Raw genomic sequence first — 16246 nt, forward strand, 5'->3', positions numbered from 1 at the left:
TATTATATAAAATATATAAATATTAGATAGAAGAATAAAGCTAAATAGAAACAAAAAAAAAATTAAAGCACATAACAGAATGACTGAAATGTTTTTATTTTATTTTTTTATACAAATATTAAAAACAATTATTCAAAATATTAATACCTTTTATTTTATGCATTTAGCAGATGTTAATAAAGAATACATTTAATAATATTAATAAATAAGGAATAAGTCATATAAATAAATGTACATTTATGCATTTAGCAGATGCTTTTCTCCAAGGTGACTTACAAAAGATGAACAAAAGCAATACTATATAAATAATACTTAAATGACATTGCAATTAAATGAAAAAATTTAATATTCTAATGTTACTTTCCATGGCCTAATGGTTTCCATTTGCTCAGATCTGATGTTTCAACCCACCAAGTCTGTGTCGATTTGCTTTCAGCAGGTTCAGGCGAACCATAGATGAAGAATGTAACCTTCTCTATGGCCGATACAAAAGGACATGTGAGGAAAAAAGGTCACGCAGACCCAAACCAATAGTTTCCTGTTTCCTTCAGGGAGCTGAAATCAGCATGGGTCAAAGGTCAAAGTTTGAACTGCTGAAAAGCGAACTGAATTTATAAAGCGGTTATTTGAGTCAAACGGGAACAGACAGTATGTTGAAGCAATCATGGATGAAACTCAGGCGAGCTTTCATGAATAAGCTGTTTCAGCTCCAGCTCCATGATGGATTTTTGTCGCCATGCGAGGTTATACTAATACACCTGATTCAATTAATCTGTTGAATCAGATGTGTTAGTTTAAGGCTGGAACAAATTATGCTGTTGTGGAATCCCAGAGGACAAGAGTTGAAAACCATTGGAACAGACACAAGATGTCTGATCTTCTGTAGGATTCTGATGTACAGTAACACACAGAGGTTTTGAACCACTCCAAACTCTCTCTGAGAGTAATCATTTGAAATCATTTCTCTGCTTCAGTGGTTTGTTAACTGCCCGTATAATGACTCTCCTCAATCTTGTATTTATTTCTGAGCATCTTGTTCATGAGTGGTGCATATTTCCTTTATAGAGTTTTCTAGTGCATGTACATAGGGAATCTTATATTTTCCTAAGAGTTTATGTGTTTGATCTTTCTAATGTTGAAAATAAACACTACTATCTTTCGATTAATTGCATTTATATTAGAAATAAGCCCGTGAGTTTGACCTCGGCATGCTTGTCAGCGTTGTCCAGACTCCCAGCTTGTGCTTCTGGTTTATGTCCAAGTGTTGATCTTGTTCATTCGCTGTGTAGAAGTATGTGAGTTTAGGCCAATGCTCACAGGAGAGATTTCTTACCAGATGAACTGACAGAGGTGGTCTGAGACAGAGAGAGAGAAATAGTGTGCGCTAAAGTACTAAGTATTTCATATATAAGACATTATGTAAGTCAGTGTGGATACTAGTGCCAAATGCCGAGACTGCCAAAGAAATCTGAATAGCAGGGGTCTTGGCACAAGTACCGCAACAGTCCACTAGGATTTTTATTTTTGTTTTGTCCTTTTCTGTAAAACCCCTATTTCCTCACTTTGTAAGCTGAATTGATTTTGCTGCTAAATGTGGAATCAAGGGGCCCTATATTTCTACACTGAAAAAGTTTAATGAGCATTTTTCAGCTACACAAAAAAAGTACAAAAGCCGTCACTGGGGTGGTAGTGGTACCTTTGCCACTTTTTTACCTTTTAAGTATTAATATGTACACTTGTCATGGTGCCTGGTCTCTGTTTCCCTGGGTCTCCACTAGTGGTCTCACTTCCCCATAGGCACTTCACCGCAGGTACTACAATTCCCACAAAGCCTTGTCCCTTTATTGCAGTAAGAGTCTCTCCACGTCTCTGCGGAACTACCAGAGTCTCTCCACGTCTCTACCGAACTACCAGAGCCTCTCCTTGTCTAGACTGAACTACCAGAGCCTCTCCTCATCTCTGCGGAACTTCCAGAGCCTCATCACGTCTCTGCCAAACTCTCTGAGCGCTCAACTGATCCTCTCGTGGCCACGGAGGCCACCCTTAACCTGTTCATGTTCTCTGTTTCAGACTTGCCTAACCAGACTTGCTCTCCTGTATCATCAATCCCAATGAGGTGGTCTTCCGTGCCGCCCTGGTTGGCTTCTGTCCCGACCGCACGGTTGTGGTGGTTTTCTACGCCGCCCTGGTGGGCTTCTGTCTTGACCACATGGCTCCAATTCCACCTTGCTCCACCCTGGATTCCTGCCCTGTCGGTTCGGCCTTGGGCCACTGAACTTTCTGTTCTCTCCGGGACTTGTGCCTTGTTGTTGTTTTGTTTTAGTTTTTTTTTTGTTTTCTCTCTGTTTGACTCTATGGACCTGGCCCTCCGTCCCTCCCCCTGATCATCCGCTGGTCCACCTCCCTCCTGGTCTCCTTGTTGTTGTTTTGTTTTCGTTTTTTGGCACTTCCTGTCTCTGTTACCCCCTCTATTACCTGGCCCTCCGTCCCTCCCCCTTGTCATCCACCGGTCCACCTCCCTCCTGGTCTCCTTGTTTTTTTGGCACTTCCTGTCTCATTTACCCTCCATTACCTGGCGCTCTGTCCCTCCCCCTGGTCCTCCTCCCACCTGGTCTCCTTGTTTTTTTTTTGTTTTTTTTTGCACTCCTTGTCTCCGTTTCCCTATATTACCTGGCCCTCCGTCCCTCCCCCTGGTCCTCCGCCGATTCACCTCCCTCCTGTTCTCTGTGTTCCTTGGTCTGTTCGGGTGGAGCATCTGGTAGCTGCTCCATGGAGGAGGGGGTAATGTCACAGTCTCTGTGGGGTGGTAGTGGTACCTTTGCCAAAGGTACACTTTTGTACCTTTTAGGTACTAATATGAACACTTGTCCAGTGTCTGGTCTCTGCTTCCTTGGGTCTCCACTAGTGGTCTCACTTCCCCATAGGCACTTCACTGCAGGCACTACAATTCCCACAAAGCCTTGTCCCTTCATCACAGTAATTGCACTCCTGTTAATTGCACTCAGGTGTCTTCACTTGATAGTCATTACCCTGCCTTTATTAACCGGTCTGTTTCTGTTTGTTTTCATGGAGTCCTTACTTTCCGTCACCCAGTTTCCTCTCGTTCCTATTTTGAGTTCCTGTTCCATATTGGTACACTTAGATACTGTGTACCTTTAAGGTACCAATATAGATGCTTAAGCTACAGAGGTGTACTTTTTGAAAAGGTACAGCCGCAGTGACAGCTTTTGTACCTTTGTGTATGATATCTATAAAACATTGAAACAAGATAGATTCACTTTAGAAGCATAATAATATTAAAACTATATATATATATATAAGAGGTGGGCATAGATTAATTTTTTTAATCTAGATTAATCTCACTGTGATCTTGAAATTAATCTAATTTTGGTGTCAAGGTACAGAAACCAAATAATTAAATGTAAAATAGCCCTGGATAGTCTTCAATGTAAAAATGAAATATACAATCAAACCTACATTTATTCAGACACCATCAACATTTCTCACATTATTACAGTTTTGATATATATATATATATATATATATATATATATATATATATATATATATATATATATATATATATATATATATATATATATATATATATGGTGTATGAATAAGTTTTGGTTTTACTGTTAAAACTACAAAGTAGTCAAGAGCAGTGAGTGATTTTCATTTTATTGGATTAACATTACAGCAGCCAGTAGCTACATTAGGTGCGGTCCCTTTAAGAGACGATGAACGCATCCAATATAATACACATCCCATTTTTTTCCTCAACTCTGTTTACTTTCACTTAAGAAATAACTGACATTTTTTTCAAGCATAATTTCCAAGGTGGATATTTTGACATATTTTTATGTACAGTATTTGTCGGAAAAAGAGCAAAAACGAAGCAGATTCAATGTTCAAGTGTTTTGAGATGCCTTTCTCTGCGTGAGCCCTGAACACCAGAACACCGCAGTACTGACTTGGCTCTTTCACATCTTTTTGTTTGTTGAAAACTGCGATTTGTATTTGTTCGTTCAGGTGCAGGAGGGACTTCGAGGAGAACTTCGCCGAAGAGAGCTCAGTTCAGTGTCGCTGTCCGTGATACGCGGCTCTCTCTCGTGCGCACCCTGAGGCACGCGCTACTCTGTTCAGCTTTTCCGTGTCAGTCTTGAAAAAGATTAGCTTTCGTGACGATGTGTAGCAGTGGCCTCTCAACTGTCCTGAGCATCTTTTTAGGCTGGTCTCAGTCAGTCGGTTATATAAAATATCAAGGTGAAAGTCGTCATAGCTTGCTTAGTATAGAGGGTTTTCACGGCGGAAGTCGGCCATGTTGGAGGCACTCCGCATCACAACAAAGCACTGGCACTGAAGTATATCCCGAACGTCGTCAAGGAAAATGGTTAATTATTGCCGTGTTTCAGGTTGTACTAATAAGACAGCTCGAGAATAATAGTGTGTGGTTTTTTTGGGGTGTCAGATTGTACATATGCATTTATATGATAGAATAAAATACTATGAAACTAACTCAGTGTACAGTGTAGATAGCAAACTGGGAGTCTTTGGAAATGAAAAAAAAAACATGATTGAGAGTCACTTGGCTAAACCTTGAGTATTGCAATGATTTCATACAGTTAAGTATAGGTTGATTAAAGACGTTATTGCATTACTAACTTTGGCCTTTACAATACAACGGTCGTTAATAACTTGGTACTGCGTCTCCCTCACCCATCCACACACCATCTGGTAATAAGCCTCCAAACCCTTGTAGGATTTAAGGTCTTCCGCTCTGTATGTGCTCGGCAAGAAAACCAGGTAGTTGACTATATCGGGATATGCAAGGAAGAATATGAATATGAAGGAAGAATCACCGGGTCGTCACGGATCCAAGAAGAGGGAGCTAACTCGTAGGGATCTGCACCGCCAATAAATCGTAATTTCTCGAAATATCGCGCCTTTTCTTGTGGTCCAAGTCCTTCCCTACATGCCTTTGCATCTTGGGCACGTTTTGTTGAACTTTTTTCGGTTGTTTAGACATGGCTACATTCACTTAGAGTATCCAAAGCGCACTATACTCCATTGCACTCCGTTCAGTTTTTTACACCGAGTACCTCCACAATGGCCGCGCATCCGGGTTACCGCCCAGAACGTGACGTCGGTGAAAACCCTCTATAGACCCAGCTCCCAACCCAACTTTGAGAATAGATTAACGACGATACTTTTTTTATCGCCCGATGAGAGTCTCACGTTAATGCAGCACGTTAACGGCGATAACGGCCCACCACTAATATATATATATATATATATATATATATATATATATATATATTAAAACTTCAAATGATTTTTACCTGAATTTAAAAATTTGAGTTAAAGGAGCATAACATTTATGAAAAAAAAAAAAAAACAGTTATAAAAAAAGTTATTCTTATAAAAACAACATTATGCTACATACAGTAAATCATAAAAATGCAGGTCTTAAAAATGTTTAATCTAAAAATTCTTAAATCTGAGCCCAAATTCTTGAATTCATAAAGTCATCGCATTGCAAAAAAGAAATATCTTCCTCAAAATGTGTGTCTTTTCTAGTTCAAATATCTAAACATCCTTAAATATTTGGTTATAAAAATGGGTTAAAAAATTCAATTATTATTCAATATTATAAAATAAAAAAGAACATTAAGAATTAAGGTTATTAAATTGTTTTATCAGACACAAAGTGAAAAAAGTCTAATTAAAAATTAAGATGTTTATCAATGTAGGTTTATTTTTTTTCTTAGCTCTTTATTATCTGTATTCATTGATTTGAAAAAATCATCTTTTATTTGAATGTAGTTAGACAGTCTTTAAGCTTCAAGTCCATTTAATTTTTAAAACATTTCCTCATTTCTTTCACTTATGTCATACAGTCAAACTATTAAATACACAATTTGTTTTTAATAGGCTTAACAATTAACCCCCCCCCCCAAAAAAAAGAAAAAAAAAACATCATTCCACACGTGCCTATTTCAATCCTTTACTGCCCTCTACCGTCCACAACATCAATGCTTCCTTTCATCTGTGACAAAGGGAACCAGTGGGTGAGCTGATTCCTCATGATGGTATGGCAAACAACTCTCTGAGATCCAGTGGACATGTTGAAGCAGCATTTGAGTTCAAATGAGCCAATGCTAAAGTGTTTCTGTCTCTGTGATGATGGGCCAATGGAAAAGCAGATTTTGTGTGATGAGCCAAGTAACCGTCAAATGAACTGGCAGATGTTGCTGACAACTAAATCAAAGTACTCCTACTTCCCAGAAACCCTAGCCTAGTTACACCTGAGAAGGAGACACCGTTTATAATGCAGACTATGTAATTCTACAATGAAAATGAGATATCAACACTTACTCAGTGATACACACTCATTTGGTTCTTCATTTTGTTCCCTCCTCACCCTCTGTCTACGACTGGAGAACCAAACCTTCAGATGGAAGGGAACAAAAGCATTTGTTAGCTCATGTTTTAAATCTGAATTGCCTTTACAGTGTTTTGTGGAAGGTTTGTCTCCTCAGACAGCTTTTCTCTGGTCAGAAGCTCTGGATAAAGTCCATGGATGAACTCTAAATGTCCAGGAATCAGAATAGGAGATGTTATAATGTGTCTCACCGTAACAGCACACAGATTATTCTGAGCAGACAGTGAGAGATTGAAATGATCACCTTTCTCTAACCTCTCCCTCTGATATAAAGTGAAAGCTGTTCTGCTGCGATTAGAGATGCCTCTCCGGTTTGTTTTCATTTGTTGCTGATTTGTCTGAGCTGTTGTTAAACCCCTCTGCTCATACACTTGTTCCTCTAGGGTGACAGGAAGTCAAATTGGGAAGGTTAGTAGAAAAAATTTGTTTCAAGGCCTTCAAGTAGGATGAATAGGACATTTAACATTCAACCTGTATTCATTCTAGCATCAAAACAGATTACCTGTGCAACTGTGTTTTACATTTGGATATGCACTGCTCATCATGTCCACATCTAGATAAATCTTCTTAAGAATCTGGTTTATTGAAGACACCCGATGACATTGATTCAAGAGTCATACATTTTTCATGATCAATCATACTGGAAATGTTCAATACTTTTTTGTAGGCTGGACTAATTCGCAGAAAACGTACTCAACCCTCACCAACATGTAGATGAGTTTGTTTCTCGTTTTTTTTAGCATTACATCACTTACTCACTAGCAGATCTTCTGCAGTGAATGGGTGCTGTGAGAATGAGAGTCAAAACAGCTGATAAAATCCTCACAATAATCTTCATTCCATCAGTTAAAGTGAAAAGCTATGTGTTTGTAATAACCAAATTAATATATAAGAATTTTTTTGGACCCTAATTCTGATGCCAAGTATATTTCCCTTGGAACAGTTTGTTATGTTTACAAGGATTCCTTAAGTAAATATCAAAGTTATGATCCCATACACTGAAAATAAAAAGATTAATTGAATTTACTAAAATTGTTTTAGTTGCAATCAGTTTATTTTAGCTACATTTAAATAAACAAATTTTGCTGAAAGTTAATCAACTAAATTAGTTTATTTAAATATAGCTAAAATAAATCGATTACAACCACTTACCATAACAATCTTTAGTAAATTCAATGAATATTTTTTTTCAGTGTATTTCCCATCATGCACTGGGGCATGAATAATGAAAAATTTTACATTTTTCACTGTTTTCAAGTTGTATTTACACAGTTTTATGGTTGCTTTTGATGTGAGGTTTAGTAACATACTTTTTTGTGACACCTGGAGTTAATTTTCTACTCAAAATGACCCATTCATACTCAAACACTATTAACTGATTGTTACTGTTATTGTGTATGGTGTACCATGTATTGAGGTCTCTGAAATGGTGACTACTAAGTTACATTACTGGCACTCTTGTTTGGGAAAGCAAACATCTATCTCTTGGATCAGAAAAATAAAGTTAGAGTTGAAAATATTGGGTTTGCTTTATTTGTCTGAATATTAATGAAAGATACAATAAGAGATTAAAAAACTATTGGATTCAAATTGAAGTAAGTAGAAATTAAATGATTAAATTGATCTGGTTGCAAATAATTAATTTGAGTAAATTCTACTCAAAATAGTTTAGATAAAATTATGATTATAATTAATTTGAACACTTAACTCATAAAATATAAGTACACTCAACTTTAAAAATATATCTGGATTTAGATCAAATTATTTTGTGTAAACAAAATTAAGTAAAGTCAACATAAAACATTTTGTTAGTAAAGTTTGGTATGCAGCTTTTTTTGTTGCATAGTGGAGTTTCCTGCGTCAACTACTGACCTTTGTGGCCCGCAAAATTTCACTAAACTGACCACAGCATCAGAAATCGCGTTAAAATGAGGAATAACCATAACATCTAGTCCTATGAATTTCTTGCGCTCTCCATTTCATATTAAAGTCCGTTATTAGCTTGAAAAATGTTTTGGGCCTAACTGATATGTCCAATGACGCACAGGACGGAACTCAAAGTAGGCCTACCTTTGCACTTAATTTAATGCAGTATATATTTAGAATATCTCAAGAATTAAAACAGTCGCCCGCTATTGTCACTGAATAATTCACTCAGTTTGCATCAATATGAGAGATGGTTTCCTAGACTTACAGGTTCCATGCATGCGCATAAAGGCTATGCGGACAAACATTTAGTGTAGGTACAAAGTAGTAGACTTTTTGCCACTTGAGGACTTATGTTTAGTTAGCTAGACCGCCTTTGCATCATAAATGCTTGATGGGTTTCATCGCCTTTGCTGAACGAACAGAGCAGCAAGTGTGGAGTGTGTGATTTCAGCACCACCCAGCGCTGAACAGGTCCCATGATGTTCAGAATGAGCGAGTGAAACGAGGGGGCGCCCACATATGAATGTAATCAGCTCCCAAAGGATCATTCTGAAATGTTAAGCTCGTTTATGAGCCTACAAGTCCTATTTTACTTCTTTGATTCTCAAACTACTGGAGATTGAGGCTCTCCGGTGGTCACGTGACTGGCGCATCTTTCATCCTTCCGCGCGACGACTGTAGGCTAGACTATACATGTTAATCAAAGACGGATGCCATATGGTTAAGTGCTTTTGATAAATCATAAATCCATCATGGTGCCCCTTTTATTACAATTTCTTTCAAGCATGAGCAAACAGAGTCAAACGGGCAAATGTGAACCAATTGTGGTTATATTAATAAAAATAGTGAATTGAAAACGCTCCCAGATGCCCCTTGTCTGGCTAGGATATAAAATGTGTTGTAAACGTTTCAAAGGAAATATTTGGAGTGCAAATATTAGCGAGAGAGATTTCCACACAAGCCTCATCTTTAGTCCTGCCCAATGACTAATTGGGCATCATTAGGTGCATCTACATAAATCGAAGATTGTGGAAATAAGGTTGGATTTGAAAATGCCATATGGGGTCAATTACATATTAACCACCCCTTACAGCATAATAATAACTGCAGAACTGGACGGTCGGCATATAAACGCGACGACCGGTTTGAAAAACAACATCTCCTTGCCAACGAGATTAAAAGATAAATAACATAAATGTATTACTTCAAAATTCTTTAAGTTATTTTTGATCATTTTTAAACGAAATTAATTAGGACGAGTTAATGCTTCTAAATTTGATAACAAATGATGGAATCCTATCCAAATTTTTCTGGAACTTAGGGAATGTTTACAGCTTGAACCTTTAAATCAAAACGATCTTGATATATTCATGGATCTCAGAAATCAAGAAGGCAACCTAAATTATGAATCTTTCCATGTAGTGCTATGAATGATAGCACTTAAACTCTGATATTGGGCCTGCGTAAATGTGCACCTGGAGCTCTCCAAACGCGCACACGTGTTACGCACTATTCAAATAGCCATTCAAATACTGGTACTCAGCTTTGAATTAAGAGAACACGAAAAACGTTTTGTTGACTTTTTAGTTCTCACATGTTTGCAACAAAGTTCATGGGTCTCTTACAAGTGAGAAAGTGCACTTCTGTCCATTGTGTTTTATCAAGTCCAAAGTCAATGCAGCCATCTACCAGGATATTTTGGACTTTATGTTTCTATCTGCTGACAAGCTTTATGGAGATGCTGATTTCATTTTGCAGCAGGACTTTAGCACCAAAACCACTCCAAAGTGGTTTGCTGACCATGATATTACTGTGCTTGATTGGCCAGCCAACCCATCTGACCTGAACCTCACAGAGAATCTATGGGTTATTGTGAAGAGGAAGATAAGTAACATCCGACAAACAATACAGAGGAGCTGAAGGCCGCTATCAAGACTGATCACTTCCCACAGCGCACTGAAGCAGTAATTTGTGCAAAAGGAGCCCCAACCAATTATTGAGTGCATAATTAAACCTGCTTTGGAGATCTTGAACATTTCTGCTTTGTAGATCTTTTTTCTTTCAATCTTTTTTTTTTTTTTTGATTGATCTTTGAGAAAATATTCACATTTTTTGAGATACTGAATTTTAATTTTTCCTAAGTTGTAAGTCATAACCAACAGAATTAAAACAAAAAAACTATTATACAAATATTTCAGTTTGTGTGCATTGAATGTAGAATATAAATTTTAAATTAAATTACAAAAAATAAAGAACTTTTCCATGATATTCAAATTTTTGAAATACACCTATAAGCATAAAGATGCGGAATATTGAGTTAGACATCAATAAAAAGGTAATTTGTCAAATGGCGTCATCCAGTGGTCAGTGAGCACCTCAGCAACATCATTAAAAGTGTTCCATAGATAGATCGAACTCTTATTTCATTCATACTACAGCATGAGTCTTTTCATTAATGTCGAATCATGAATGTCAGTCATGAAGCATGCATAATGGTGAAACCCACCGAAGTATTAATTATGCGAGAGACCCGAATTAAATGAGCAAATCTTATATAAGGCCTATTGTTGTCTTTTGAAATGCCATACGGTTTGATAATAAAAAGTTTTCTTTTCAAGGCACTTAAATTGTTAATAGAGTCATGTGATTTTTAAAATGAATAACGAAATGAATTGTGAAAAATTACTTTCATACAGGCACAAAGGCCATACATTGGAGTTATGTCTGTCTCATTTTCATGTTGAATGCAGAATAGTATAGACAGATGGACAGAAAGATAGATAGATGATTCATATATATAAAAATAAATAAAACATATGTATATATGTATATATATATATATATATATATATATATATATATATATATATATATATATATATATATTTATATATATATATATACATACATATTTGTTTTTTTTTTCTTTTTAAATAATAAAGTTAAAAAGAAATATAGAAAATAATAAATGAAGGGAAAAATAATAAAATAAATTCAGGGATAAATTTAATTAAAATTAAAATTTCTTTTTTCTTTCTTTCTTTCTGCAGGTTTTGGGCCTCCATATTTACATGTCCAGTAATAAACCTATATCTGTAGGCTATATCTTCAGTGAACATATGCTCATTCAAAGTCATACGCGCCCAATTATAGCCTCTAAAGAATGTAAGCATGAATGAAACAGTGGCCCAGTTAGAAAAAGAACCCAGATGAATTAAAAACCTTAGACATTTAAGGGGGTGTGTTGTATACGTGCACAAACTTTTTTCAAATCTGTGCTGACGTGTCGCACCTCCCCTCTCACCGGATGTCATCACTCGCCTTCTAGCGTCACAAGCAGATCGCCCCATTCAGCGCACGAGTGTGACGCGGTGACCGAGGAAGTGCTACATTTCGACGTGTACATCCTCACGCTGTGCTTCCGGTTAAGCAAAAGCGTGATCAGTCGTGCTCGGTCTCTCTTCCCTTCCTCGGCTCGCAGTAGAGGCGTCTCGTAGGATTCTCCCGGTTCCTTTACCTCTTTCTCTTCCCTCCCTAACGGAGTACTCACTCAGTCCAGCGGACATGGCATCTGCAGCAGCGGCACAAGTTCAGTCCACCCCAGCTTCAGCTCCACAGCTGCAGAGGGGAATAGTGAAGACGGTAGGAGAGCACACGGGACACAAGTGTTGGTCTGGGGGTGCTCACGGGGGAAGAAGTGACGGCGAAGACTTCAAAAGTTCAGATGTTTTATGTCAGGCACGCATCATGCAGCTGATTGCTTCTGCTTCAGTTCTTTAGACTTTTTGACGAGTCTTTCAGTGGTTCCCAAGAGCAGCAGAGATTGAGAGAAGTTGAGCGCTCTTCAGCTGGGATCCAGATGGCCAGCTATGCAGCATTATATTCAAAGTTTCCTTCAACTTTTGACGTCTTTCTTTTGCTGTTGTAAAGGATGCCAAACATTGTTATATACCAGTCGCGGAGTCTAAATATTTTTAAAAATATTTGTAAAGAGGCTCATATTTCTAAACAAACTCTGATAGTTGGTTTAACACTGAGCTTCGTTAACAGTTCTAGAGTTTGTTCTACACTGATTTAATCTAAAAAGCTAGGGTAAACCGCAGATTTGTGGGCTGAATCCCGGTTTAATGGAGGGCTAACGCCAAGACATCAATTCAGTCTAGTAACTCGAATCTTTTGAGTCGGTTCACCAAAAGATTCATTCTCTGATAGTCCGGTTACAGTCTTCACGCCAGTAGGTGGCGGCTCGTGAATGTTTTGTGCGTTATTATGATAGCGCTTATTGAATCATTCACTTGCTTAATCGATTCGTTTAGAGCTTCGGGAAGTGTTTTTACAAATGAAAAAATAGGTCTTTTTTTAATTCTGCTAAGCTTGATTTCTCAATATGCAAGTATTTGTGAGAGACTTAATTTCTTGTGGTCAAAAGTAATTTTTACACATTCATGTTCTCGGTTCCTTTGTCAGGGTTTGAGTGCACTGAATAAAGTTGAAGAAAATATGGGTGCCTGCAGTGAATGAATAACTGTCTTTCATAAACACCTGCTCACTCACTCAAGCGCAGCCTGTCAAAGTCATAATCTGGAATGACCGACCCACATGAATGGTGTGCTACTACATTTTTTTTTTTTTTTTTACTGAAGTTCAAAGTTCAGGTTTGTTCTGCTAGTCTGACGTGTGAGGTCTCGTGTGTGCACTTGAGGAACCGCTCGAGCGCAGTTTTATGCAGGCGCTCGCGCTTTACAGTGTTTCTGTGTGTTACTGTAAGACTCAGTAATGAGTGGTCAGCTTCCTCAGGCCCCCTTACTAGCCAAGGCGTCGCAGTTTTGGACTGTTTACTTTGTCTGCTCTGGTGAGTGAAGGGGGAGCAGATATGACAAACTGACACGTAGGTCTTTAGTCAACTGTAAATGGAGAAACTCGGGACAGTAACGCGAGAGACTCTGGACGTAAACGCTAACTTACATGGAGAAAAAAAACACTCGGGGACAGGCGTTATTAAACTCATTTATGAGTAATATTAAGTTTTATAATTATTGTAACAATTTAATCGGTTATTGTTATACTACACCATAAATTGTCTCTGACGTCAATTACAGTGTCCGGGTAGCCATAGTTGACGCCAAAATGCAATCAGTGTTATTACATTAAAAACATGCTAGCTTATTTTTAGCCAAAACAATAAAAGAAACTAAACCTAATAGGAAAAACCTCTTTTCGCTAGTTTGTAGAAAATACTTTTTGTATTTGACGATTTTTATATTGATTTCATAGATCGAACCCATGATTAAGAATTCCAGATAATTGATTCATTCAGTATTATCAGTTACACGGGGCTGTACATCCCCCTAATTAAAATGAATATCTGACACTATAATATCTGGTTGAAATGGTTCCCATTGTAAGTTATTGTAAACGAAATGGCGTGGCCTCTCTCATAAAGCTTCGATTTTGCTTAAACGTGCCATTTCACTGTTTAAAATGAGCAGAGTACTTCCCAGTCTTGCTCAACTCCTTGTTGAATCAAAGCATGGTGGATTTGGGAAATTCATGGATATTTTCCGCCCCAGACTGTGGTGACGGAGGTCCGTATATTCTTCCATACAGTCAGTAATTAGGCAGGCCTTCTGCTTTCAAGCCCTTTCTAAAGGAAAGCATTAACTCTTCCCTGTTTGGCTTCCACTTTCTTGTTTTATTAGATATTTAATACGTTTAGGTGAAGTTTTAACATGATCATCATAACACTGACAGCAATTAATGTTTGTGACATGTGGCTTTGCGTTTGAATAAAAATATTTTCAAACAGGACTGAAGCAGAAATGTATTCTTAAATTAGGCTAAAATGGCCCCAGAATCAAAGTCATCATTCAGTCAGTTAATGTAATCATTTCGTAATGGTGCTGATGTGTCTCAGGAGTCTGATCTGACATTTTGATTGGATAAGCCACTCCTAGATATCTGTAAAAGCTGTTTCAGGCAAAAAACATGATGAGACCTGTAAACATTAGTTCTGTAAAACATCTCAGAGAGCAAGCACTGGTTCAAATGGTAATGTGAATACACACATTCATTGATCTCAGAGGGGCAAGGTCTCCCCTGAGTGTTTTAAGTTGCATTTGTTTAGGGCTGCTAAAGCTGAGGCCTCAAGCTGAGATTAACACAGTAGTGATTGTTTGACTGATGTTATCTTTGGTTAGTGGGTGTAATAGTTGTTTAACTATTGACCAAACACAAACAAGCAGGTCTTAAAGGAATTATGGCCTCGATCAGATCGCTCAGACATTCAGTGTTTGACTTGCAGATTGATTGTTTGCATCATGCATGCCTATGCCAGTACAATTACAACGCTCATCATCATTGACCTGACTGGAATAATAAACTATTTATGAAACATTAAGCACTCACATTGATTTGTTTTCCCTTGCAGGTCTTGTCTGGTTGTGCTGTCATCGTTAGGGGTCAGCCGCGAGGAGGGCCCCCTCCAGAACGACAGATCAACCTGAGTAACATCCGAGCCGGAGCTCTCGCCCGTCGCGCAATTCAGGGTCAACCAGACACCAAGGACACACCAGATGAGGTAAACCACAACCCTGCATGGAGCTGCTCTCTCTGGCCCTTAAATTACTTTCTTTTTTCTTTAAGACGTTCGTCATAATAAACATAATAATTATAATACTATTTTATTGCAAATAAAGCAGCAGTTCCATCCACCGAGTTAAAGAACACCAAAAACAAAACTAAATAAATAATAATGCAAATAAATTAAAATCACAGTTTCTTGGGAAATTGATATAAAATGGAAGTGGAGGCCACTGTTTCTCTTATAAAAATAAATATTTGCACAGTATATACATGGTGTGTTCACAATTTGTAAATTATGCTTTTAATGTGTTCAAACTTTAAAAGTGCATTAAAACAGAAATAATACAAAGTCCTTAAACATGGAAAGCAATAGAAATGTAGTTTCTAAGTCAAGTTTAATTGTTTTTCCAAAAAGATGAATGTTTCATCAGCTGTGAGAGGGCTGTGGGACACAAACAGGACACAGAGTATAGAAGTCAATTTTGCATAATCAGTTGCAAGTGCAATAATTTTAATGCTAGGTGACTAAATGTCTGTCGTTAGTTATTGCACAGCACACTGTTCTCCTTGATATCAATGAATGTGCAGTGTATTAGATGCACTCTAGTGTGTATCATCTGACTCACTGTGGCTGGGGTGGGAACACTCAGTTTCTCTCTCACACACACAAAGAGAGAGAGGGAGTCTTGCATGCCAGAATTTACATGCAACATGTAAATGGTGTTCTTTGTTGTATTTTCCTGTCAAATGAGAGTTTTTCAGTCTTTAAGCAGAAGCCACTGCCAGTTCCTTCAGTAATGGGTGAAACGAATATGCAAACGCCTATTGCCATCCACATTTGATTTTAGCAGATAAGTGAGAGAAGAAAGCGTTATTAATATTCATTCCCAGCAACTCATCAGACCTGATCTAGTCTGGTTAGTAAACAAAAAAATGAAACTAGCCATCTACTGCTGGCCGCCTTCTACCATTTTGTGCATGTAGGGTTGCAATATTACTTTTTACTGCGTTTTTCTTCAAATAAATGTTGCCTTTGTGAGCGTAAGAGACCTAAAATATTTTTTAAATGTCTTACCAAACCAAAAATTTGGAATAAGTATGTGCATGTCAAACTAAAAAAAAAAATCCATCTCAGGCCAGTGTGTGTGTTTTGTATTTCTGTCAAACATATTAATTACCTATTAACCTATAACCTAACGATAACCTATTTTTGGATCTAATAACTTTAGTCAAACAGTTAATATCAGTTTTGTGGTGCATATATGGTTTCTTTTGTTAACATGAATTAAC

The 16246-nt window shown here is 37.5% G+C and overlaps 1 protein-coding gene and 1 long non-coding RNA gene across 2 annotated transcripts in view; one reads left to right on the forward strand and one right to left on the reverse strand.

The window, feature by feature from the left end:
- Nucleotides 1-6111: 6111 nt before the first annotated feature.
- Nucleotides 6112-6959, reverse strand: LOC127956298 (uncharacterized). Its single transcript, XR_008153526.1, has 3 exons — nucleotides 6690-6959; nucleotides 6379-6590; nucleotides 6112-6308 (listed from the first exon to the last, which is right to left on the reverse strand). It is a non-coding gene; the product is annotated as an uncharacterized LOC127956298 (long non-coding RNA).
- Nucleotides 6960-11621: 4662 nt separating this feature from the next.
- LOC127956930 (staphylococcal nuclease domain-containing protein 1) overlaps nucleotides 11622-16246 on the forward strand; it is a 152018-nt gene continuing 147393 nt past the window's right edge. The window contains exons 1-2 of the mRNA XM_052555244.1: nucleotides 11622-12016; nucleotides 14802-14951. Of these exons, the coding sequence (XP_052411204.1) occupies nucleotides 11939-12016; nucleotides 14802-14951 (228 nt within the window). The 5' untranslated portion in view covers nucleotides 11622-11938. The remainder of the gene's footprint in view (nucleotides 12017-14801; nucleotides 14952-16246) is intronic.

Source organism: Carassius gibelio, chromosome B4 (genome assembly GCF_023724105.1).
Source record: "Carassius gibelio isolate Cgi1373 ecotype wild population from Czech Republic chromosome B4, carGib1.2-hapl.c, whole genome shotgun sequence".
Classification (NCBI taxonomy): domain Eukaryota; kingdom Metazoa; phylum Chordata; class Actinopteri; order Cypriniformes; family Cyprinidae; genus Carassius; species Carassius gibelio.